Source organism: Chiloscyllium plagiosum, unplaced genomic scaffold, assembly GCF_037043375.1.
Source record: "Chiloscyllium plagiosum isolate Xiang-an unplaced genomic scaffold, Cpla_swu_hap1 HiC_scaffold_18, whole genome shotgun sequence".
In the NCBI taxonomy this organism is placed as follows: Eukaryota; Metazoa; Chordata; class Chondrichthyes; order Orectolobiformes; family Hemiscylliidae; genus Chiloscyllium; species Chiloscyllium plagiosum.
In genome coordinates this window covers 43,690,851-43,716,169 of record NW_028270156.1, presented here as the reverse complement: position 1 = coordinate 43,716,169, position 25,319 = coordinate 43,690,851, and the positions used below count along the sequence as shown (strand labels likewise).

Genomic DNA, 25,319 nt, shown 5'->3' with positions numbered 1-25,319 from the left:
TATTCAAAAGCCCTCTGCTATGAGAGAGTTGTGAAGGGAACTGAAAGCATTTGCAGAAAATATGTTAATTAGCTTGGGATCAAAAAATGCATCTATAAGACATACTAGCTTCAGAATCAAAGTAAGAACTTTTCACAGATACGGGCTGCAGTACATTCAAGAAACATGGATTTTATTTAATGATTAGATTCTGTGCAAACTAGAATTGAGATCCTTAATGGTAAGTACAGGTAGTTTTCCTATAACACCATACTTGCGTTCGAGCGAAACCTCACTTAATAGAAAATCGCTTAATAGAAATAATGGAACCTTTGGGAAAACTGCAAAAAATATCAGATGGAATCATTCAAATATCACCCAAAAGTGTAATGCAAAGTATAACACAACTTGAATGAAGGTTGAAATCGTAGTTATTAACCAAACAGAAGTAAAGTTAATGCAGTACATGTAGAAAATGTAAGAAAGCTGCTCTCTATACATCATTTGGAGATGCTGGTGTTGGACTGGGGTGTACAAAGTTAAAAATCACACAACACCAAGTTATAGTCCAACAGGTTTAATTGGAAACACACTAGCTTTCAGAGCGACGCTCCTTCATCAGGTGATTGTGGAGGACTCTATCGTAACACAGAATTTATAGCAAAAATTTGCAGTGTGATGTAATTGAAATTATACATTGAAACATTGATTGTCTGTTAAGCCTTTCATCTGTTAGAATACAGTGATAATTTCACTTCTTTCATGTGTAAATCACAAAACCCTTTTTTTAAAGTTGCATTCTCGGGTTAGCTGTTAACAATGGTGATAAGCTAGACAATATGTTGAAGGTGTTCAACATATTGTCTAGCTATCACCATTGTTAACAGCTAACCCGAGAATGCAACTTTTAAAAAAAGGTTTTGTGATTTACACATGAAAGAAGTGAAACTATCACTGTATTCTAACAGATGAAAGGCTTAACAGACAATCAATGTTTCAATGTATAATTTCAATTACATCACACTGCAAATTTTTGCTATAAATTCTGTGTTACGATCGAGCCCTCCACAATCACCTGATGAAGGAGCGTCGCTCCGAAAGCTAGTGTGTTTCCAATTAAACCTGTTGGACTATAACCTGGTGTTGTGATTTGTAGCTCTCTATACAGTACCTCACAGAAAGCTGCTCTGTCGGTAGCTGACATCACGCATGCGCAGAATGACACACCGAGACTTAAGAACTGGCAACACGCATGTGCAGTACGGTGCATAGACTTTGGCACATGCACACGACAGCACAAAGACTGGCACTGACATCGCGCAAGTGTGGACGTTAGTGTTTCCTAATGTTACAGTCATTTTGGGGAACGCTTACTTCCGTTGGTAATAGCGCAATTCCAGTGAGGAATCCGATCATGTGCTTTGTTCTGTGCGTACCAACATCTCTGTGTTGTACTATGCCGGTGTCCACATAAAAAAACCCGCACAAGCGCAGCACAGCACAAAAACTTCGGCACGCAAGTTGGCTCATGCTCTACCTTCACCAAGCACACCTACCGATTTCCCCTGGAATCGCACTGTTGCCAACAGAGGTAAATGCTCTCCAAATGTTCCCTAATTCTTCGGCAACAGAATGCAGAGAGCATGGGCTGCTGTAAAATATTGAATAGATGAATTTAGCAGTAACAAAGGCACTGATAAAGGTTTCACCAACAGATATGTTGAGACAATTATTATGTTCAATAATTGACAATGTTAGGGACGTGAAAGTAGGCAGCTGCGATGATGCATAGTCCAAGGTAAGAACCTCAGCTTTGGATTAAATAGATAGCAAGAATGGTAAAAATCTTGTGCAGTCTTGCTCGTTCTCAGTGAGAGGAACACAATCAGTGCTTAGGGAACAGAGTTTGTGGACTGGCCTTCCCAATATATAATGGGAGACAATTTTCTGTTTATTCCAGGGCTAGTTGGGAGACACCATTGTGCCAAATGAGAAATAGTTGAGTGATTGAGAGAGATGTTGGTGAGGTAGCATAGATGTGGAGCTATATAACTCCTTGTATATGACACTTGAGTTTATTTCTTTGTCTAGAACTGAGTTTAAAGCTTTTCGATGCAAACTTTACTTTCTTCCAGGAGAGCACTGTTGTGTGTTTCTGACTTTTAAGAGAAAAAGTGAGTTAAAGTACAGTTAATCATTTCACTTGCTCATGGGAATGAGCATGTGTAAGTAGTGTACCTGTGTAGTGTACTGTCCATCATGATGCCAAGCCTCTTCCCTTAAATTGGAAGGTTTGGAAAATATTTTGAAATTCTAATTATAAAGCAACTTGCATGACTTTAGGATGTGCTTTGCAGTGAATCTTTAGTCATGTTTTCTCTTAATTTAGGGAAATACAACAACCAATTTGTGCACAATAATATTCCACAAATATGCAGATAATGATCAAAATCTGTGTTAGTGATGTTCACCGAGGTGTAAGTATTATCTAGGCCTCAGGGAGCACTCTGATCAGATCTTTTTACATTTAACAAGGAAGTTTAACGAGGGCTCAGTTTAAAATTCTATTCTCAGGACTCCCTCAGCAATGTTTCAGCTTCTGGAGTGAGACTTCAATTCACAAACCCCTGACACTGAGATGGGAAAAAACAATGACTGCAGATGCTGGAAACCAGATTCTGGATCAGTGGTGCTGGAAGAGCACAGCAATTTAGGCAGCATCCGACGAGCAGCAAAATCGAGATGAGCCATTTACTTTAAGGTTCACAGTTTTCAAGTGCTTGCTTTTTGCAGTCTTTCCATCCCTTACAATATGTCAGGTTCTGTCTTTAAAACATGTCACCACATGGAGTTGTAAATTTGAGGCCCATTGTTTTCGATGTAGAGATCTTCTCTCCTTCTAACTGTTGGAGGATTGGCGGCCTTTCTAACAGGTTTTTGCAGGAAGACCCAAGCAGCTGATGAGACAGTGGCTGCTTTATATAGAGCTAAACCTATAAAGCTAATGCAAGGTAATTCTTATTCTCCAACTATTTGTGATGTTTTGCTGGCTATCAGCAAACTCTCTCTGGCTCAAAAAGATCTATTTACTTTCTCCATCTTAAGCCACTCCTACTCATTGTCTAAATTCATTCACTGATCACTTTGAAGACTCCAATCTAATTAAAACTTAATTTCCTCAACTTGGTATAGAGATCGTGATTAATTGTTTATCTTGCTTGCCTAATGTTATCTTAATTACTTGTCATTTGTTTGATATTCATGTCATTGTTCCAAGATCATGCGTGTGATTGGTCATTCTTGTGTAGACTGTGAATATTTAAAAATACATAGTATTTAAAATATTCTTTAATTGTTAATGTAGATGACATGCTACAGCTGGGTAAATTTAAGGTTTGAGTTGTTTAGCATAGAGTATTTTACTTTGTATCATTGTAATCCTTGACCTTATTCTCTCCAGCTTACAGACATTTGCTATACCAGGTTCCATATTTCTCAGTATCCTCTCAGGATTTCTGTACCCATTTCCTTTAGCGTTGTTCCTCGTCTGTCTGGTAAGAAAATAGAATAGATTTGTTTTTGCGAACATAGAACTTATCACATTGTAGAAGATGAAAGTTCAACTGCAGTTTTGCCTGTGCATCTGGTCACCACATTATTGGAAGGATGTGATTGCATGAAAGAGGTCCCAAATGATTTGTATGAGAATATTGTCAGGAGAACGCAATTTTAGGTATAAGAAAAGATTGGATAGGTTGGAGATTCTTTTGGATCAGAGGAGGCAAACGGAATATTTATTCATGATAGTCAGTATATTAAAGTCTAAAATTAAAGAATTTTTGGCAGGTGGGACTAGATTGGGTTGGGATATCTGGTCGGCATGGACGGATCGGACCGAAGGGTCTGTTTCCATGCTATACATCTCTATGACTCTTATGACTCTAATTTCTAATAGCGAAAGCCTTCTGTCAGGTCTACAGCTTTCTGTTACGTAATGAGAAGTGTCCCTAGCCTGTTGAATTTTTCCTGATAGGTGTAATTTGTCAATTTTGGTCATTATTCCAGTAAATCACACTTTCTGCACTGCCTCTATTTTTACATGATCTGGAGATGGCAGATGTTCGCTGTATTTGTAGGTATAATGCATATGGAATTTTATGCAAAACAAAAACATTGCTTTTCCACTCTCAAAATGACCCAGTTGTTTTTTAATTGCCTTATTATCTGCATTTTACTATGTTGATTTATGTATCTGTTCTCTCCGATTCCTTTTGCTTTTTTACCTATAAACTAAATATTTCAATTATTTGCTTCTTTACATGTATACAAATGACTCCGCTTTGCTAGGTGGTACATGAGCATGAGCTTGGATGATATTGCTTCTGTTTCCAACCCCTGACTTGTACTCATACAGTATAAAATACAAAAGCACAATCTACCTGAAATAATTGTTTTGTATTTGTGGGTGGAAGCTGTGAACTTTGATTTTATTTTCACTGTGAAATCACAAATAAATCCAATTTCTCCCTTTTGTCAAGCTCAGTCATGCATTATACAAAAAGAAATGGTGATTGAGAATGATAATTACAGAAACTGATGGGGCCAGTATGGATTCTGTATATTATTAAAGGACGTTTGGTTTGTTGAGTCTTCATTGCTTCTGATAATCCGTGTTATCTGTTGCGGTTCCTAATCAACTTTTGTTTTAGTGTTTTTTTTTATTCTCCAATTTAGAGCTGCAATTTTATTCTTTCATCTGTTTTCAGGTACTACTGTTGATGAAATTGGTAAAGTTCAGGCTAAGTCATTTGAAGAGTAATAAAAGCCTAAAGTACAAGAGGCTTAGAGTGCCATTGTTCTGATGTCAGCTAACATTATTGCCGTTAGAATGAAACTGGGCTTGATAGGTTTATTTTTAGTTGAAATGGTAGTTAGTCACAGACATATTTGTTTGAGGCTGTAGATTTTCTTTAACAACAGAACAGAAATCGAGTCTACAAAACTAAAAGTCTAAACATAGATCATTAGCAAGGTCTAAAACCCACAAACAAATGAAGTTTTGACTTAATTCCTGACACTTTCCATTTCAGTGACTCTAATCCCATTTCAACTCATTGGGGTTTTATTTACCAATTCCTGACAGTTATTTTGCTGCGGAGACAATTTGAATCCTTTCCTAATTCTGTCCACATCTACTTGACAAATCTGAGTGTCAGTGCTTTCTCAGTTTTAATCTGCAGATTGAAAACTAAACTGTCCTGGTTTGGAAGCTTTACCAACTGAACCCTGCTGCCGAGGTGACTTGTTCCTGAATTACTCCTAGGAGAGAAACAAAACCTGCTTCTAAATGCAATTTGCTGTACTGAATTAAAAGCAAACTTGTTCATTCTACATTCTTCTGAACTGAAAACAAAGAGAATGTCCTTGCATTTTATTGTGTTTGTCATAAACCCAACAGTATAAACATCTCTCCATAAACACCCCAGTCATTTCCAGTCACCTGTTCTGACAAAATGTTGGATATAATCACTGTCCCAGAAGGACTCTGTGTTTTAATAAAAACCCTTCACAGAAGTAATTAACACCAATCTGCTTCTATTTGAAAATCAAACTTCTAAAAATGGTATTAAGATATATTAATTGTATATTTTTTATCTCCCTTCCACCACCTAGGAGAATGAAAATGTATCCTTAGGAGGCATCTTCATTTACCATCAAAAGATTATTCTGAATATTATTTCTTTGTTACAAACCTAGTATTAATACAACTAATACTAATTGTACAATATATTATGTATATTGTACAATATATATAATATACATAACTATTTTATGTAAGTCAATTCGAACCACAACATTTTTTCCTTCACATGCTCATGACAAAGCAGCCACTACATTATCCTTTCAAGGTAAATGAATTATGCTTATATGATGCAGAATGGAGTTTTAAACTCCAACAAAACACCAAAATTCAAAGACAGTAAGAGTAGGAGAGATAAAAAGTCTTAAAATGCCATTATAGAAATCTTGAGTTGATTCAATGTTGAGCAGCTACCGTTGGGAATGTTTCAATTCCTATAATTTTTTAAAACGTACATTTCGAAGCTGGCATATGGAAGTTAAATAATTAAAGGCATAGGAGAGGGAGCTGATTTGTGAGTAAGGGCACAGAATTTCTACTTTCTACTCATCTCCAGTTTTTTTTCAAACACTACCAGAGTATGGGTAAAGTAAATAAAGTAATCTAAAAGTATTTGTTAACTAATGCAGAGGAAGTCAGCCAAGTGGAATGTCTGCTGTATGGTATGTGAGGAGTCATGGATAATTCTCATGACTGAGGTGAGCCCACGTGCAGGAAATGTCACTGGCTGCACTCCAAGCAGCAGCTAGAGGGACTGAGATAATGCAGAGAACTTTATGGATAGCGTGTTCAAAGAGGTGGTTGTGTCACAAATTATTAGCAAATAGGCTGATAAGAAATGAGTGACCACCAGACAGTCTAAGAAAAGCAGAAAGGGAGTCCTGGACTCCAAGGTTTTGCTTATTACTGGTTTTTGGTTCTGGGCAATGGTTGAAGGCAAAGGATGCTTGAAGAGTGCATCAAGCGCTAAGGCTGTGGCATGACTAGCTCAGTTGTAGAGGCAGAAGAAGGAAGGCGGAAGTTATTGGAGATTCTTTGAGAGATGAGACAAACATTTTTGTGACCATTGATGTAACTCCGGGATGGTTTGTTTCCTCCCTAATACTGGGAGCCAGCGATGACACAGAATAGCTGCAGAACATCCTTCTAGGGGAAGGCGAACAGCCAGAGGTCGCACTTTATATTGGTTCCAGCAGCATGGGTAGGAAGGGGGATTGTGGTCCTGTCATTGAAATCTTGGGGAGCTAGGTAGAAGTAGCACCTCTCTCTAAAGTAGTAACCTCCAGATTACTGCCAGTATCACATGTAAGTGAGGACCGAAACAGGATGTTAAGGCTGATGAATGCATGTCTGGAAAAGTGTTACAGCAGGGAGTGCTTTAGATTCCTGGAGCTCTAGGACTGCCTCTGGGGAGAAATGGCACATGTGAAAACCAGGTTGCATTTGAACCAAGCCAGGACTGAGTTCTTAGCAAGATTTTTGCTTGTGTTGTTGTAGAGGGTTTAAACTAATTCAGCAGGGGTGTGAGAACAGCAAAGAACATTGGAAAATAATACCAGGATGTGTGGAATGCTGGAAGAGACACATTGCTCTAAAAAGAGAATATCAAGTTAATAATATTATGATTTGGTATAATATTTCAATTTCAAAGTTTGCTATTAAGAAAGAAGATAAATTTCTGCATGTTTGTATTTGCTCTATTGTAGAGTTCCAGCACAGATATGGAAGGCTAAATAGCATGCTCCTATACTTTAGAACATAGAACATAGAACAATACAGCACAGAACAGGCCCTTCGGCCCACGATGTTGTGCCGAACATTTGTCCTAGCTTAAGCACCCATCCATGTACCTATCCAATTGCAGCTTAAAGGTCACCAAAGATTCTGACTCTACCACTCCCACAGGCAGCGCATTCCATGCCCCCACCACTCTCTGGGTAAAGAACCCACCCCTGACATCTCCCCTATACCTTCCACCCTTCACCTTAAATTTATGTCCCCTTGTAACACTCTTTACATTTCTCTCCAGTAATTAGTGACACATCTGTGACTTTGTTTGCTAGTGGGGAAGGAAAGAAACATTTTGTCAAAGATCCTATGAAACAGTCTTGAGAGGTTAGATTGTCTACCCCATTCCTAAAAACTTTATGTAATGGTGCTGTAAGAAGTGAAACTTAGCCACATTTGTGAAGTAACTTATTTTTGGAATCATTATTTCAATGTGGATTCTGTTTTTCTCCAATCATTGCAGTGTTCTGGGCTTGGAGCTTCCTTCTGCTATATGCTTTCTTATTTGGTTGGACGACCAATTGTTTATAAATATTTGACAGAAAGGGCAACAAAATGGTCACAACAGGTAACATTTGCTCTTATTTCAATGCTTTATACTTTGGAGAATTCACAGTGAATTGATTGGTCAACATGAAATTTAAAAGAGAAATGTTAAATAATGTAAAATATGAAATTTTGATTTTGAATCTGAGGTAAAAGAACTAGACATTATTCAGGCTTGGGCTGACAAGTGGCAAGTATCATTCGCACCACACAAATGCCTGGCTGTGATTATCACCAATAAGAGACCATCTAACCACTATCCCTTGACATTCAATGGTGTTACAATCAGTGAATCCCCTCTGCTGTCAACATCCTGGTTTACCATTGACTAGAAACTCAACTGGACTCACCATACAAACACAGTGGCTACAAGAGCAAGTCAGAAGCTAGGAATACTGCTGCGAGTGACTCCTCTGCTGACTCCCCCAAAGCCTGTCCATCATCTGTAAGGCACAAATCAGTGTGCTGGCATTCTCCCCACTTACCTGGATGGGTGCAGCTCCAACAACACTCAAGAAGCTTGACACCATCCTGGACAAAGCAGCCTCCTTGATTGGCACCACATCCACCCCCTCCACCACCAACACTCAGTACGTACTGCTGCTACTATCTACAAGGTGCACTGCAGAAATTCACCCAAGATCCTCAGACAGCACCTTCAAACTCATGACCACTTCTATCTAGAAAGGCAAGGGCAGCAGAAAGATGGGAACACCACCACCTACAATTTCCCCTCCAAGCCACTCACCATCCTGACGTGGAAATATATTTATTACTTTGCATCGCTATCCCTGAGTCAAAATCCTGGAGTTCCCTCTCTAATAGCATTGTGGGTCAATCTGCAGCATGCAACGGTTCAAGAAGACAGCTCACCACAACATCTCTCAAATTAATTTTAAAAAATGTAAAAATCAATGGTTTTATAATGCCAAATAGTTATCCTGATGTAATGATGGATATTGTGGGGCAGTTTGTTGAGCATATTTTTGATCTTCTAAAAGTATTTGGCTTGCACAGCTGTATCTGAAGTCATTGTTTGGCTTATTATCCAGGTTACTGTGATTCTACTGACTGGGAGACACAGATGGACAGGACAATTAACTAAAATGCATCATTACCCTTTACTAAGCAGGCATTAACATTCCATTGCTCAATCTCTTCAAGCCAGACACATGTAAAAAGCAAAATACTGTTAATGCTAAAAATCTGAAACAAAATCAAAATGCTTGAAACACACAGCATGTTGATCAGCAATATGAAGACATGGATTTCTTTCAGCTGAAATGAAAAAAGCTGGTAAATGTGCTAATACAATTAGAGGGAGAAAAGGAGGAAGAAATTATTCAAACAGTAACTAATCAAAGGGTAAAATCAGACACAAGAAGACCTGAGAGATTATTTTCATTCTATCGAAGAAATGGCATTCAAATGGAAATTTTTCTTTCACCACAGACACTGATGGATCTAGTGTGTTTTTTAAATATTTTCTATTTTTGTTTCATGGTTGCCTCCCATGAGCATTAATCCTGTTGATTTATGCTGGTGTGCATGATCTTGTTTACTCTGTGGGCATCTCAGGACTGGCATTCAAGGCAAAGTTAATAGGAAAATAACATTGGCGTTTATTCATGGTGATCAGATAATATCAAAATGCTGTCTTTTTTTAAACTGGGAGGTTTTTGGAAATTAAAATTTACTACTATCTAATATATCTGATGAATATATTCCCAGTGTCTTGGGTATATAGACAACCAATGACAAAAAATTCTTAACATTTAAAAAGAATGTTTGTGATGAATGTTGGTGCCCAGTGAATTTATTGCTTTGATCTCGGTTTGCGGCAAACAACAGCCTGTTTCTACATAAATTGTTGTTGCCTCTTCTTTCATAGAGAGTGGTTAAAAATGACGTTAATGTATTGACCCGGATGTTCTGATCGACATGTCAGTGCCAGCACTGATAGGCCTGGTCAGCTCGGGAAGGATATTGACTGATACAGCAGAGATGGGTCTAGTTGGGAGGGGCTCAAGATCAATGTGTCATGTCAGGGCAGGGTGCAGTGTCGGGGCTGGTTTGAATGTTGGCCCCAGCAGGTTCAGGTCATGCCTGTTGATGGAGGTGGGTTAAGTTGGGTCCAGCAAGATAATGATTGGAGGTGTTAGATTTGTGTTTTGGGATAGAGGGATATGGTCAAGTTAATAATTACAAAGAAATTGTGGTAGTTTCCGTACCTTTTTTTTCCCCTGTGTAACTATTAAGCTTAAATGATTTGTAACCATCCAAATTCTCAAATGTGAAAGACCTTTGTTGGAAGATAATTCACATTTGGGAAAACTTGGTTTGTCAGGCAGGTCTCAGCGTGCTGGCTGCAAGAGGGATTCCACACAGTCCAGACACATGTAACTCCTGTCGGTGCTGCTTCAAAGACTATCTGGCAATTGTAATATCTGGGCAGTTGTGTTCTCTTCATCTCAAACTTGTAAGTTGAAGTCGCAAATTAGTAGCAGTAAAATCATGCTGTTTTAGAGGGGTCTAACGTTGAAGACAGAAATAGATTTGATTTCTGATCTGAATGGACCACTGCAGAGAACTGTAATAAATATTGCAACATCTTGATGAAAGAACAAGGGAAGATTAAAATGAGAATCATGGCTAACCATCTTTGGGGCTTCAGATAATTTACAGGAGGTACGTTTTGAAATAGAAATCCCGAGAGTGGGAATTAGGACAAGAATAGCTAAGAAGAAAATTACTTCAAATGAATGCTTTGATTTTGCATACTATTTGCAGTTAACTATCAGCATTAGATCAATTATCACTTCAAAGATTGGAAACAAAGAAAGCAAGTAAAATTACAGCCTGACCCTACAGCAGTACTTTACTGCAATAAGACTAGGTTTGATCCAGATATTTTTTGATGACTGATCACTATTGTAGGTGCAAGAGCATTGAACTCTAGCATCATCTGAGAGCTTCCTCCTGGATACAAAGTGGATTTGTCAAATTATTTGGTTCAACTTTTATGCACATTCCAGTGATGAAGTCACCAGTCCACTCTGTGATCTGTTCTGCCATTACCAAGCATGATCTACATTCCCAGTATAATAGATGCATTAAAAATGTTACTAGTCAGTGATGCTTTGCTTGGTGTATAATTTGGTAATGCTATAAAGCTTAAATCTGTTACAGAATTGCTTATGTCATTATCTGTTGGAGTGCAAGAGAAGTAGTTGTGTCTGGATATCATAATCTGAAAATTGTTCGAAATATGCCTATTGACATATGTTTTAATGTTTATTTTGCAGGTTGACAAGCACAGGGAGCATCTTATAAATTATATCATTTTCTTGAGAATAACTCCTTTTCTGCCAAACTGGTTCATTAACATTACCAGTCCTGTAATAAATGTACCTCTCGGTGTATTTTTCATTGGCACGTTTTTAGGTAAGTATGTGTGATTTCACTGTAGGTCTCTTTGCTTAGAAAGCCCTATTGATTCAATTGATTAAATCCCAGGTACTGTCTAGTATGTTGAGGGAAATTGTTAAGGCACACCGTGAAGTTTGCTGCTCATTTTTGGTATTGATTTCCTCTCTTCCTATTGTTTAAGCTCCTGCCTTGTGAATTAGTTAAGACAAGGTAATGACGATTCTTTTGTGGTAGATTGGGGAAGCTCACCTTATCTAACAAAGGTAGCCTGAAAGGCATGATAGTGGGAGATTAAAATAAAGCTGATCATGGCATATTTGCCATTTCCATGCTTCCAATGATTCCACGGATCATTTATTAGCCAAGTGATTAAAATTTGAACAGGGAAACCTATCACTGGCCTATGGAACTCTTTCCATAGCTGGTATCATTACTGGAAGGCTGGTCCTGACTGGACAAAAAAATGGATATCTAGCCAGAGCAATGCAACTTAAATGCCTGCAGCATCCCTGAATACTTAGTCGACCCCTGAAACTTGTCACTGATCAGTTTATACCAGTGTTTCCTTAATTAGGTAAATGGGTTATCTTAATGGGAAAGTGTCCATACTTTGTACTGGCCCAAGAGGAATTCAAATGGTATAGATTCCTGAGGAGCTTGGTTTGGTTATGTCAGTTATCTTGCTGAACAAAAAATAGTTGCAGCATTAGAAGTGTGGATATAGAGAACAACAAAATAAATGCATTATTGAAAATAGGCACATTTGTTGAAGCTTTTTATCTTGCATTTGCGTTAACATTTTGCAAGGGATATGTAGGTGGGACTAGATTGGGTTGCGATATCTGTTCAGCATGGACGGGTTGGACCGAAGGGTCTATTTCCATGCTGTACATCTCTAAGACTCTATGAATATCAGAACAAAGGGAAAAAAATTATGTCCATTAAAGAAGAGTGCTTATTGGTTGACAAGTGGACTCTGATTTGCAGCGTTGTTGCCATGAAGGGTGCACCACTAAATGATGACTGACTGTTAACTGCCAGATTTTGTTTACATTTCAAACAAGGCAGCTTAACCCTGGTTAAAGCCTTCCCCGGATAAGTTAACCAGAGAATGGCTATCACCTGTTTTGTTGCCTTGAAAGAGGTGCAGTGTACATACAATGGACTCTCTGTCTGTGATATACAGGGACCTGTAACTTAATAAGTCACTTCCTATACCCATGTGTGCCATACTCGGAGCCTGACTCATAATCATAAGCATGCACACGCTGCATCAGTTTCAACACAACAGAATGAGTTGTAGCCATTCTCTGATCAAGGTATGGTCCTGGAAATGAACCAATTACAGTTCAGCCTGCTTTGTTCAAGATGTCAACAGAGCATGGCAATTAACTCTGTTATCACTAATTAGGGTGTTCTCCATGACAGCACCTGCACCAATCAGAATCTACTTGCCAACTCATCAGCGCTGTCCTCACATACAGATTAAGCAATGTTTTCTATTCACTTGTGAACTGTCCTGATAAGTGCAAGACAAAAGGCCTAGAAAAGTGTCTTTTCAGCAGTACTCAAGTTCTACCAGATGACTAAATGCGCAAGCAATTTACATAAAACTGTAGTCAGATCAGAGTTGGAGTACTATGTACAGTTTGAATGTAATGGGCAGCATGGTGGCTCAGTGGTTGAGTGTTTAGCACTGCAGCCTCACGGTGTCATGGACCCAGTTCGATTCCAGCCTTGGATGACTATCTGGGTGGAGTTGCACATTCTTCCCATGTCTGTGTGGGTTTCCTCCGGGTGCTCTGGTTTCCTCCCACATCACAAAGATGTGCAGGTCAGGTTGATTGGCCGTGCTAAATTGCCCATAGTGTTTGGTGCATTAGGCAGGGAAATGGGTCTGGGTGGATACTCTTTGGAGAGTCGGTGTGCACTTTTCGGGCCAAATGGACTTTTTACACATTCTAGGGAATCTAACCTAATCAATGAAGGATTGATAAAGTTGTCAGGACTATTCAATGCAGAATTGCCATGAAGATTATCCCAGAGATAGGAAGTTATAGTTTCTTGGAAAGCTTTTAGATATTAGAACTACTCACTGAAGCAGTGAAGATCAAGAAAGGTTTATTTGAGCATTTTTAAAGTTGGGTGTTTATTTGAATGCATAGAGAAAGACCCATTCCTGTGGCTGAAGCTCATTTTCCAACTTCTGTCTCAATTTTATGATGTTTTATCTTTTATTTAATTCATTCTTGGAATATGTCACTGGTAAGGCTGGCAGTTATTCCCTTCCACCATGGCCTTGAGAAGTGATGGCGAACTGCCTACCTGAACTATGAGAGTCCTTTTGAGGTGGGTATATTCACTGTTGTAAAGAAGACAGTTCCATGATTTTTAGCTAACAGTGTAGAAATATAATTCCAAATCAGGATGTTGTATGACTGGAAGGCAACTTGCTGGTGGTGATCTTCCCATGCATCTGCTTTCCTTACCCTTCCAAATTAGATTAGATTATATTAGATTAGATTACAGTGTGGAAACAGGCCCTTCGGCCCAACAAGTCCACAACGACCCGCCGAAGCGAAACCCACCCCTACCCCTACATTTACCCCTTACCTAACACTACGGGCAATTTAGTATGGCCAATTCACCTGACCCTGCACATCTTTTGGATGGTGGGAGGAAACCGGAGCACCCGGAGGAAACCCACGCAGACACTGGAAGAACGTGCAAACTCCACACAGTCAGTCGCCTGAGGCGGGAATTGAACCCGGGTCTCTGGCGCTGTGAGGCAGCAGTGCTAACCACTGTGCCACCGTGCCGCCCACCGTGATAGTGGTCTTGAGTTTGGAAGACCCCATTGAAGGAACCTTGGCAGGTTACTGTACTACATCTTGTGTATAGTACACACTCTAATTGTGTGTTAGCAGAAAAGGAAATATTTCAGGGTGGTGGATCAGCTGCTGACTAAATGGCTGTTTTTTTCCCCCCCGGATGTTGTTGAATTTCTTGAGTGTTGGAGCAACATTTATCGAGGCAAGTGGAGAGTATTCCATAATACTGTTGGCTTGTGTTGTGTCCACAGGATGTTGACGGCAGGGATATAGTGATGGAAATGCTGTTGAGCATTGAAGGAAGTTGGTAGATTCTTTCCTTTTCAAGATGGTTGTTATTTGACAATTATGTAATGCAAGCATTACTTGCCAGTTACTAGTCCAGGTCTGGATATTGTTCAGCTATTGCTGCATGCAGGCATTTGCGACTGGATGTGCCAGTACTATAAATCTTTGATCTCATCCATTAATTGTTGGATGATTTAGCTCCATCTATAGCATGGTGTTTTTGTGTAGTACATATATATGGTTCTATGTTGTATCATCAGGTTGGCATTTCAGAACTTAAGTATGCCTTGTATGACTCTTGGCATGTTCTTCTACATTGAGCCAGTCTTAGTTTCCTGGCTCAATGGAATAGTAGAATGAGAGATACGTTTGCCCGTGAGGTTACTGAGTCATGTTTCCTGATTGGCATTGAAGTTCTCCAAAGTAGTGGCATGCAAACAGCATTTGTGATAGGGATAGGTAGGTATGATGAGGTTCGATTGGGTCCCAAAATTATAGTTTTGTTCTACCCAGGTTTACCTGGTAGAAACTTCGACTTATTTGCAACTGAATGTCAGAGATGCAGGCTGGCAAGAATGAGCAGTGGAGAGATTAGGTGAGTTGGTAGAGGAATAGATTTGGGTTCCATCAGCATAGATGTGGAATGTGATGTTGCAGCCTTTGATGCTAAATAACGTTTTTTGTGTTTGAGAAATAAGAGGAGCCAAGAATACATTATCCAGGAGACTCCAGTGATAGCAGGAAGATAAACTATTGCTGGAGATACTCTGGTTATTGATTTAACTGAGAACAGGACAAAGTGGAGATCATCAGTAAGGGAGAGGCGTTGAAGGTAGTTTCTGTGTTCAGTCATGTTGACGAGGAGAGATACCCACCAGCATCTAAATGATGCAAATCCCTCCAGGAATGGCTGATGGAATTTAATTCAGATAAATGTGAGGTGTTGCATTTTGGTATGATAACCAGGGCAGGATTTACACAGTTCATAGTAGAGTGTTGTTGAACAAAGAGAGACCTAGGGGTGCAGTTACATAGATTCTTGAAAGTGGCATCACAGGGAGACAGGGTGGTGAAGAAAGCATTTGACGTGCTGGCCTTCATTGGTCAGAGCGTTGATTGCAGTAGTCCTGTCTATGTTGTTGGTACCTACATGAATCACAATAACTGGACTCTTTCCCTCACGCTGCAAGTTCCTTTATAGTGCAGAGCTGGTGTTCAGAACCCTGGCACCAGGCAAGCAACGCAGCCTTTTGGATTCTCTCTGTCAATTACAGGGAACCATATCTATCCACTGTCAATGCTCATTCCTGCTCTATATTCTTCTCAACTTCTACTTGATCGGCTTTTCATATCATAGTGCCACGGTTAGATTGCTCATCTACCTACAGCTCCTGCTATCATTTATATAAGATGCAAAACCTCTAAACAGATGGATAATGGTAAAGGCTGAGGCACTCCCCCTCACCCCAAAAAAATCTTCATAACCGTCTTAATCACAGTCTCACCCTCTCCATTCTGAAAAATGTACCACTAACTGGAACAATTATCCATATAAAATGTTCCTTAATTCTTTGCTTGTCTGAAACTTGAAATCTAGCACTAACTCTGAGCAAAGTTCTGTTTTCTCTTTGGATTGTCCATCAGTTCCCACATGCTACAGCTGCAACATACCAACCATCCATGTAGCATTTTCAATGCATTAATTTACTAAAACCTGAGTGCGTGCTTACAATTTTGCTTGTGCTTTATATTCTTTTTGATGTTCTACTTACCCAATTGAAATTCCAGAATGTAAGTATTTAAAAGAAAATACTCACTACACCATCAACTACTCACTTCTGTGATTTTGTTTTCCCCCTCTTCAAATGAAGTTCTATTTGGATCCTATTGGTAGTGGCATCCCTGCTCTGTGCCAACAGATGACGTAGGGGTGAAAACAAATAAAGGTAATATAAGGAGTGGAGATGAATGCCTCGTTGGAAAGATGGTGCAGGAGGGAGGACTTTAGATTCCTGTGATATTGGGACTGGCTCAGATGGAAATGATGAATGTACAAGCTGGATGGATTATGCCTAAACATAGCCAGAGCCTGTTTCCTTGTGGGACAATTTCCTAATGCTATTGAGGAATGTTTAAAATAATTGGACAGCATGTGTAAACCAGGTGGTAATATCAGAGGAACACCAAGGTGTACACAATACTGGGAGAAACATATAGCACTGGATTAGTAAATAATAAATTAATGGGTGAGTTCACTGTTAGAAATGATTCCTAAATCAAGATTACTGTGCATGTATACCAATGCATGAAGTGGAGAAAATAGGATAATGAGTTTTAGGTGCAAGTTGCCAGGTGGAAATATGAGAAAGTGAGTACTGCAAATGCTGGAGCATCAGAGTCAAAAAATGTGGCGTTGGAAAAGCACAGCAGGTCAAGCTGCATCCAAGGAGCAGGAGAGTCGACGTTTTGGGAATAAGCCCTTCATCAGGAAATGAGGTGGGAATATGATATAATTATGATGGAGACCTAGCTCAAGAGTAAGGCTTGCAATTAAATATTTCTAAATATAAGTTGTTTAGAACAAGCCGGGGTGGCGGCATTGGTTAAGGCGAGCAAGATTTTGTCCCTGACTCCTCAGACATTCTATTTGTCTAAAGCGAAGAAGCAAAATGTGCAGTTACATTGCTTAGTAGCCTATAGGCTGCCAACTGGTGAGAAAGTTATAAAGAAACAGATTTGTAAGGAAATTGCAGAGCTGTGCAATTACTATAGAGTAGTTATAATAGGGGTTTGAATATAGACTGGAATGCTCGTAGTGTAAAGGGCAGAGATTAACAAGAATTCCTAGAGTCTTTTCAGCAGAATTGTCTGCATCAGTCATTTTACAGTCCAATGAGAAAGAGGCACCGATTTTGAAAATGAGGTGGGTCAAGTAGATCCGTTCTTGGTTGAACATTCAGGGAACTGTGATCATTGTGTCATAAGATTTTATGTTTGCTAACAAAAGGACAGGAACATTCCAAATACGAATAATTATTCGGGGGAAAGTCAACTTCAAATGAGTCTGGGGAACTATAATGGAGGATAACAAAATGGCAGATGAATTGGAACTAATATTTTGTTTTTGACTTCACTAGTGAGGATACAAGTTGCATCCTGAAAATAGTTGTAAATCAGGAATTGAAAGGATATAGGAACTCAAAATTACAATTTACCAAGGAAGTATTACCGAGTAAATAGTTGGAGCTGCAAGTTGACAAGTCCCAGGGCATTGGTGAAACTTCATCTGGAATGCTGTGTATGCTATTGGTCACTGGAAGGATGTTCATGTGTTGAAAGTAGTTCAGAGAAGGTTTGCTGGGCTAATATCTGGAAAGGGAAATTAGCCTTGTAATGAAAGGCTACCCAGGCTTGGCTGGTACGTTGTGGACCTTCGAAGTGTCAGGGGTGATTTATTTGAAACTTACAAGATCCTGAGGGGACTTGACCAGGTGGATATTGAAAAGATGCTTCCTCTTGTGAGGGAATCTAGAGCTAGGAATCATAGTTTAAAAGTAAGCGATCTTCCATTTTAAACAGACAAAACATCTTTTTGCTCAGAGGTTTATAGATATCGTGATTAGCATTGCTGTCTCACATCATAAGGGACCTGGGTTCAATTCCAGCCTTTTGGGTGGAGTTTGCATGTTTCAGCATGGGTTTCTTCTAGGTGCTCCCATTTTCTCCCACAGTCCAAAGCAGTGAGGTTAGGTGGATTGCCCATGCTAAAAATTTCCCCATTGTGTCCAGGGAATTGCAGGTTAGGTGGGTTAGCCATGGTGAAACCCTTGGTGGAGTTAAGGGGGTGGGGTGGATCTGGCTCTTTGGAAGGTGGATGCAGATTCATTGGGCCAAATGGTCTGTCTCTGTACTGTAGGAAATCATGTTAAAAGTCTTTGAATTTCCCTCCCTCAAAAGGCTGTGGATGCAGAAAGTATGAAGTAGATAAATTCTTCAATTACCAAGAGGATAAAAGATTTTTAGGGCAATGCAGGAATGCAGAGTTGAGGTTAAAATCAGATTTTGTTGAATGGCAGAGCAGGCTCGAAGAGCTGAGTGGCCTACTCTTGTTCTTTGATCTTGTGTTTGTATATAAAGGGGTGAGAATACATCTGTGACACATAAATTAGTATTAAAATTAGCAGTGTCACACAACAGTGGGCTGTCTGTAAAGGAAAGAGTGTTTGGGTACAGTTGAGGTATATTCCCACCTAAGGATAAACAACCCAGACTTTTTTCAAATTGATATGAAATTGAAATGAACAAGATGTGTACACGACAGATGCCACATTCAGAAGTGATTAGGAAGGCAATGTTTCATGGGATGTTTGTATCAATTGGATTTGCTATCCATCCCCAATTGCTCTTAAACAAATGGTTTGTTTGGCCATTTCAGGAGGCATTTAAGTGTCAGCCACATTATTGTGGGTCAAGAGTCACATGTCAGCTAGACTAGGAAGGATGGCACCAAAAACAGAAATTGCTGGAAAAGCTTAGCTGGTTGTGGAAGAGTCACCAGAGCTGAAAGTGAACCCTGATTTCACACCACAGATGCTGCCAGACCTGCTGAGCTTTTACAGCAATTTCTGATTTACAGCATCTGCAGTTATTTTGGTTTTTATTTCTGAAGGAAGGCAGATTCATTAAAGTCCTTGAAGGGAAGGAATCTGATGGATTTGTATAACCATTAATGATCGTTTCATGGTTACAATTACTGACGTGAGCTTTGAATTCTAAATTTATGAATTAATTTTAAATTTCACCAGCTGCCATGGTGAAATCTGAGCCAGAGATTTGGCTTGGAGCTCTGGATCACTGGTTCAGTGCAATTATCATTCTGCTGCCACCTTCCCCAATAAAATATTGGTGTTTATTGCAAGGGAAATCGTATATATAAGTGAACATGTATTGCTGGAGTTATATAATGTCTTGCTTTAATCACATGTTGGTACTTTGTACAATTTTTTAGACAGTTATACAACACAGAGACAGACCCTTCAGTCCAACTCGTCCACGTCAACCACATTTCCCAAAAGAAACTAGTCCCATTTGCCTGCATTTGGCCCATATCCCTCTGAACCTTTCCTATTCATGTACCTGATCAAATGTCTTTTAAGTGTTGTAACTGTACCTGCATCTACCACTTCCTCTGTCAGTCCATGGAATTTGAATTCAATTTTAAGAATCTGGAATTAAGTGTCTAATGATGACTATCGTTGATTGTCATAAAAATCCCATCTGGTTCACTAACTTCCTTTAGGATGGAAACTGCCATTCTTACTTGGTCTGGCCTACATATGACTCCAGACCCACAACAATGTGGTTGACTTTTAACTGCCCTCTGGGCAATTAGGAATGGGCAATAAATGGCTGGCCTAGTCAACGATGCCCACATACCATGAACGAATAAAAAAGTATTAGCTGGCAGTGATTATTGATATTGCGTGTGGCACATGGTGGCAGCTGCATTCTTCCTTCACTGCAGTAAAGGTGGGAAGTGGGGATGGGTCACACTCTGAGGACACCCCAGGTCCAAAGCTCTCCCAAGGAGGAGGAAACACCCCCTGGACTGCCCCTCTGCCTGAACCTACTGGTGGATCTGTTAGCTACCAGCAGAAGCAATGTACCCGATGCCTATATCATGCATGGTTGCATTTCAAACAAGCCTCACCCAATTATTCCTGAGATGAGGAGCTATAACAGGTAAATAGAAATTTAGATTTGGGGTTAGAATCCATTTGGCCATGATTTTATTAAACAGTGGAGCAAGCTCAAAGGGCCAAATAGCAGACTAATGTTCCTTGTTTGTATGGTTCATAGACCTTCTCTTTGAGCTCGAGGGAAGTGATAAAAGATGAAAATCAAACAAATATTTTAAATTGTGTACTGTAGTACAATCGGTTTTGCTATGCTATGTGTTTCTTCAACATGAATTAGCTTTAATACAATTGAAGAATTTAGACTGTTTTGTAGAACGCAAACTTTCCTTATCTGCATTGACTAGAATGCGATTCTGGCACCGTTAGCTTAAATGGTGTGACTATTGCATGGTTTTCTTATAATGTGAGATCTCATGAGAACTGGATTATTACTTTACATTAGAACCAACTGTAGGTAAATCACTTTTAAGGTAAGTAAATTGACTTTGATATTCGAAAGTCAATTTCATACTAATGCACGCTGAATGTAGACTACAAGGTCTTTAGTTCGTTCTTGACCATGTTAATTTAAATTTCCAGCAAATGGATAGTGTTAAATATCACCAGGTTTTTTTTTCTCTCATTCCCCAGAAATATTGAATTTCCTTGTAGTTTTCTCCTCACACTATCCTACCAAACATTTACCAGTATAGCACGAACCTATGACCTTTTGATCCTCTATGGCGGGGGAGCATTGAATTAATTTTAATCAAAATAATCTGAACCATTGAAATGTTGTCAGAATTTAAATATCATGGATACTGTAGGGTACTGAAGAAATCCTGAATCAATTCTCTCTTTCTTTCACTTCAGGTGTAGCACCTCCATCGTTTGTGGCTATTAAAGCTGGCACAACCCTTTACCAACTTACAACTGCAGGAGAGGCTGTTTCTTGGAATTCAGTGTTTGTTCTCATGATCTTGGCAATAGTCTCCCTACTTCCAGTGTTTTTTCAAAAGAAGCTGAAGCAGAAGTTCTCGTAACCATTGCACAATCTTCCATCTTATGTCAAAATTTGCCTTTGTTACCTTCAATTACATGGGGCATAGTGAATGTCCACTAAGTGGGATTGTAGTAAAGGTTATATTTCAGAGACAGATAAATCCCTTTTAATTTTTTTTCTAATAATATGCACTTCAATAATGTGTCTTTATTCTTTGGTCATAATATATTCAGTTTCCCTTTTAGTTCACTTCTATTAGCATCATCTAGATCACATAAACTGGGCTACGTGACTTGCCTGCTTTCTGTTTATTCTTTATAATGAAATTTGTTGCAGAATATAACTGAATTGTGGCAAGGCATTCCTCATTCCAGATATACTAAGTTTAGCTCCCTTCTTATTTTAAATAGAAACTTTTTTTCTCGTGCTGTGATTACACATAGTGGAAGCATTTGTGCAAAGTACTTTCACAATTAAAAATAATATCTGCAATTTTTATGCCTGTAACAGTATTAGGAGCATCAACCCTGCAATACATACACATTCTTAGCATATTTTTTGCTTCACATGTTTTTGGTTCCTTTAACTTTTGAACTTTCTGGTGCAAATATTTATTGGATTGGGTGGAGACTGGATTATTTTATTATTTCTGTATTCATACCTTGTGAGCTACTTGTTCAATTTTAAGTGGTATAATATGATTATTTGTTCTAATTTTAATAAAAGTGTATCTGTAAAGATCTTTCAATTGCATTGTATAAAATTGTACCTGTTCATTGAAAATGATTGATCTTTTCAGTTCTGTACTGCTATGGTAATAAAATGCCCTCTAGATGGCATGGTGAGTCTGAGTATCTTATTTTATCGAACAAGGTAAGCCCTGTGTTGAATTGCGAGTCAAAGCTTACAACTTGGAGGAGATATTAAGTAGAGGCAGATGTCCCTCAGAGTAAAATGATAGGACAGGAGAGAGAAAATATGATAGGCAGTTTTATTTTGAGAATACCAGACTGCAGTTGGAGAGACATGGTGGAAGAGTGAAGGTTTCCTGCCAAGTTGAACATTAGAAGCATGGCCGAGAAATTCCCTGGAGAAAAGAATAAATACTTCAAGCTGGGATCAATCTATCTAAATCAATGTTAAATAGTTTCTGTGACTGAGCCTCTACTGCTGTCTGGGCAAGAGATTTCTAAGGACTTGGGAGAAGGAATTCTTCCTCAGCTCCATCTTGAATGTATGATTCCTTATTTTAAACTGTCTTTTCTCATTCTTGAGCAGAAACATCCTCTCCTTATCTACCCTGTCAAACTGTCTCAGATTCTTGACTCTAAATAAGATCATCTAAATTTTCTGTACTTCAGTGCACAAAGGTTCAACTCACTCAATGTTTTCTCATAAGACAATCACTTAGTCCTGAGAATCAGCCCAGTGAGTCTTTTCTGAAGTGCATTCGATGCACATATGTGCCTTTTAAAGTAAGACTTAAACTGTACACCATACGTTAGGTTAGATATCATGAATACGGTTGTAGCAAGACTTCCAAAGTTTTACTGTATTTTATACTCTAAAAGTCAGTATTCCATTCCTTTCTAATTATTGTTGTACCTGTATGCAACTACTTTCATATGGTGCAATATCTCATTCTGGAAACTTGCATGCTTACATAATTACCAAATGTTGTGTTACTTTGCTCCTGAATGCTGAAATATTGCTTGTAGTGTCTGGAGGCAGTTAAATTTTTGGAGTGGATCTGAACATTTATTTTCAATCATTTGCCCTAATAATCTAAATTGCTCATTCACATGAGAAAGTTTGATCTTTAAATTTCTGTCAATGCCAGTCTTGAGCTGCTTTTACGTTGTGGTAAAACCCATCTTGATCATAATTTTCAATTCACTGATATCTGCAATTTCAAAGTATCTCATACTTTACTATTGAGACTTTACATGAATGATGCAGGAAGGACTTGTATGGCTTTCCCCAATCTTGGCAAGCTTGAAAGTGCAAGAGGGAATCCTGTTGATTTTCTACAGCTGCCTTTCTTAATCATCTTATTGTGACTCGAAATTTTTTTAAAATTGAGTTTTTAAAAATAAATTATTGATCAAGAAATACTTTGACTACGATAACCCAACTTATGCCTAATGTTTATACTTGGCGGTGTGAACAGTGAACTGAACTACCTGCCATTGATATTTGCTTATCTCTGAATAATGCATACATTTTTACAAGAATCACTTAAAAGATGAATCTTCTAAAATACTAATTAGATGTTTATCTTCTAGCTGTCTATGAATTTCCTGTTCATCGAACCTCATGCATTGCAATCTTAATTTTGACTAAAGCAAAATTTAACTTAGCTGCAGTTCATCTATCTTTGTGAAAAAAACAGCATGAGGTAAATGTCTTTTTGCAGGACAGTAATAATTGTCTATCCCCAATAAAGTACCACATGAATTATGTAAACATTGTACAGTTTTTGTTCAACAAGGATTTAATGAATTATGAATAAACACCTTATTTCTGTGTCTGGGCATGATACCTGTATTTTTCCCTCAATGACTTTCTGCCAACAGCAAATAGCTGTGATGGCCTTCAACATTGCAAATCACATTGAAATCTTGCTGTTAAAGCAAACAGATTATGTCATTTTAAATGTTAACAATTTTTTAAAAAAATGCACTTTAAGAATTCCCATATGGCCACTTACCACTCTACAAAATTTATTATTTCTTAACTTGCATCTACAAAATTTATAACTTTTAAGGACATTTAAAGCAACAAAAGTTAAACATATACAATCATAAAATGCACATGAAATGTTTGTGGAAGCAAATTCTGAGATTTCTCCACTGCTATGTTGGAATATGCGCATTTTAAGGGGATGGGCTTTATTTGGTAGCCAAGTAAGTATTCCTCAGATGTGAACTTGGATAAGGTGGATTTAGTTCCAACTGTGCTCGACAGAAATTAGGTATAGTATACAGTTTTGAGTAGTGACTTCTTAATTCTGATCTTGCCACCACATCTCGTTAAACTGCAGTTTTGCAGCATTGAATGGAACACTCAAAGGCAGCCTGCAGCATCTTTTGTGCCATGATTACATCATACTTCTGCAATTTTGTTTGACGGCCCTAGAACAGGGGAGGGTGTGTAGTGGAGTGAGTTTGGTTTTGGCAGAGGGGAAATGGGTATTGCAGGGACAGCTTTCCTCCTGCCACGAAGTAATTTTTAAAATGTACATTTCTCTGTGGTCTAGCGTTCTGGGTTTGTGAGGAAGCCTTGGCCTTTAACTTGGCCTGAGCTACACAATTCCATTGTTTGTCTCACCACTTACCTGGATGCCCATGTATAGCTTTCTGCCATTGAATCGGACTCCTTCATGCTAGCCAAGCAGTGAATCCAATCAGGTTTAGAAAGGTATCTGAAAAGGTTGGTGTAAATTATATTCAGTCCCTAAGATTTTGCCCAACTTCACTGGCACTGTGTACTGTACCAGCTCTCATTGTAAAATGGGGGCCAAAGCGTCAGAGTAAGTATTTGCTTACTGACAAATTCTATCCTTATTTGATGTTGAGACATTTCTAACCAAGCACTTTTTCCAACTGGATAGCAATTGAGAATGAGACTGCATTTTCCATTTTTTCTGAGAGTACTGAGATCCAGTGCATTCTAGCTTAGGGGCTCAGTCAACAAAAACAAAGATAATTCAGATTTTATCTATCTGTTTGGCTTTGAAATGTGCTGTAACAGGTATAGATGTCGGCAGAAATAAAATTAGAACCCAATGAAAATATTTAATGTGTTAGTTTTTTAAAATATTTGTCCATGGGCTATGAACATCACTGACGAAACCAGTATTTAAGAGACTGCCATATTGATGTCTGGAGTGACCTATAGGCCAGACCAGGTTAAAAAAGTGGGTTTCCTTCCCCAAAAGTCATTAGTGAATGAAGTGGATTTTTATAACAATTGACAATGGTTTCATGCTTACTGTGAGGCTAGCTCTTTGTTTTACTTCGAGTCTTGAATCAAATTCAGGTGTAATCATCTGTCACTGGGATTCAGACTTCTGTGCCAGAACATGAACCTGCTATGATCACAATGGATACTGGGAATATTTTGATGATAAAACT

The 25,319-nt window shown here is 38.7% G+C and overlaps 1 protein-coding gene across 3 annotated transcripts in view; it reads left to right on the top strand.

Moving 5' to 3' along the window:
• Window positions 1–22,020, top strand: part of tmem41b (transmembrane protein 41B) — a 32,957-nt gene extending 10,937 nt beyond the window's left edge. For 2 of the 3 annotated variants that reach the window (XM_043705886.2, XM_043705889.2), the window contains exons 4-7: window positions 3,440–3,533; window positions 7,872–7,976; window positions 11,260–11,398; window positions 21,054–22,020. In XM_043705886.2, the coding sequence (XP_043561821.2) occupies window positions 3,440–3,533; window positions 7,872–7,976; window positions 11,260–11,398; window positions 21,054–21,223 (508 nt within the window). In that variant the 3' untranslated portion in view covers window positions 21,224–22,020. The remainder of the gene's footprint in view (window positions 1–3,439; window positions 3,534–7,871; window positions 7,977–11,259; window positions 11,399–21,053) is intronic. The other variant, XM_043705888.2, reaches the window with a different exon arrangement.
• Window positions 22,021–25,319: the final 3,299 nt, after the last annotated feature.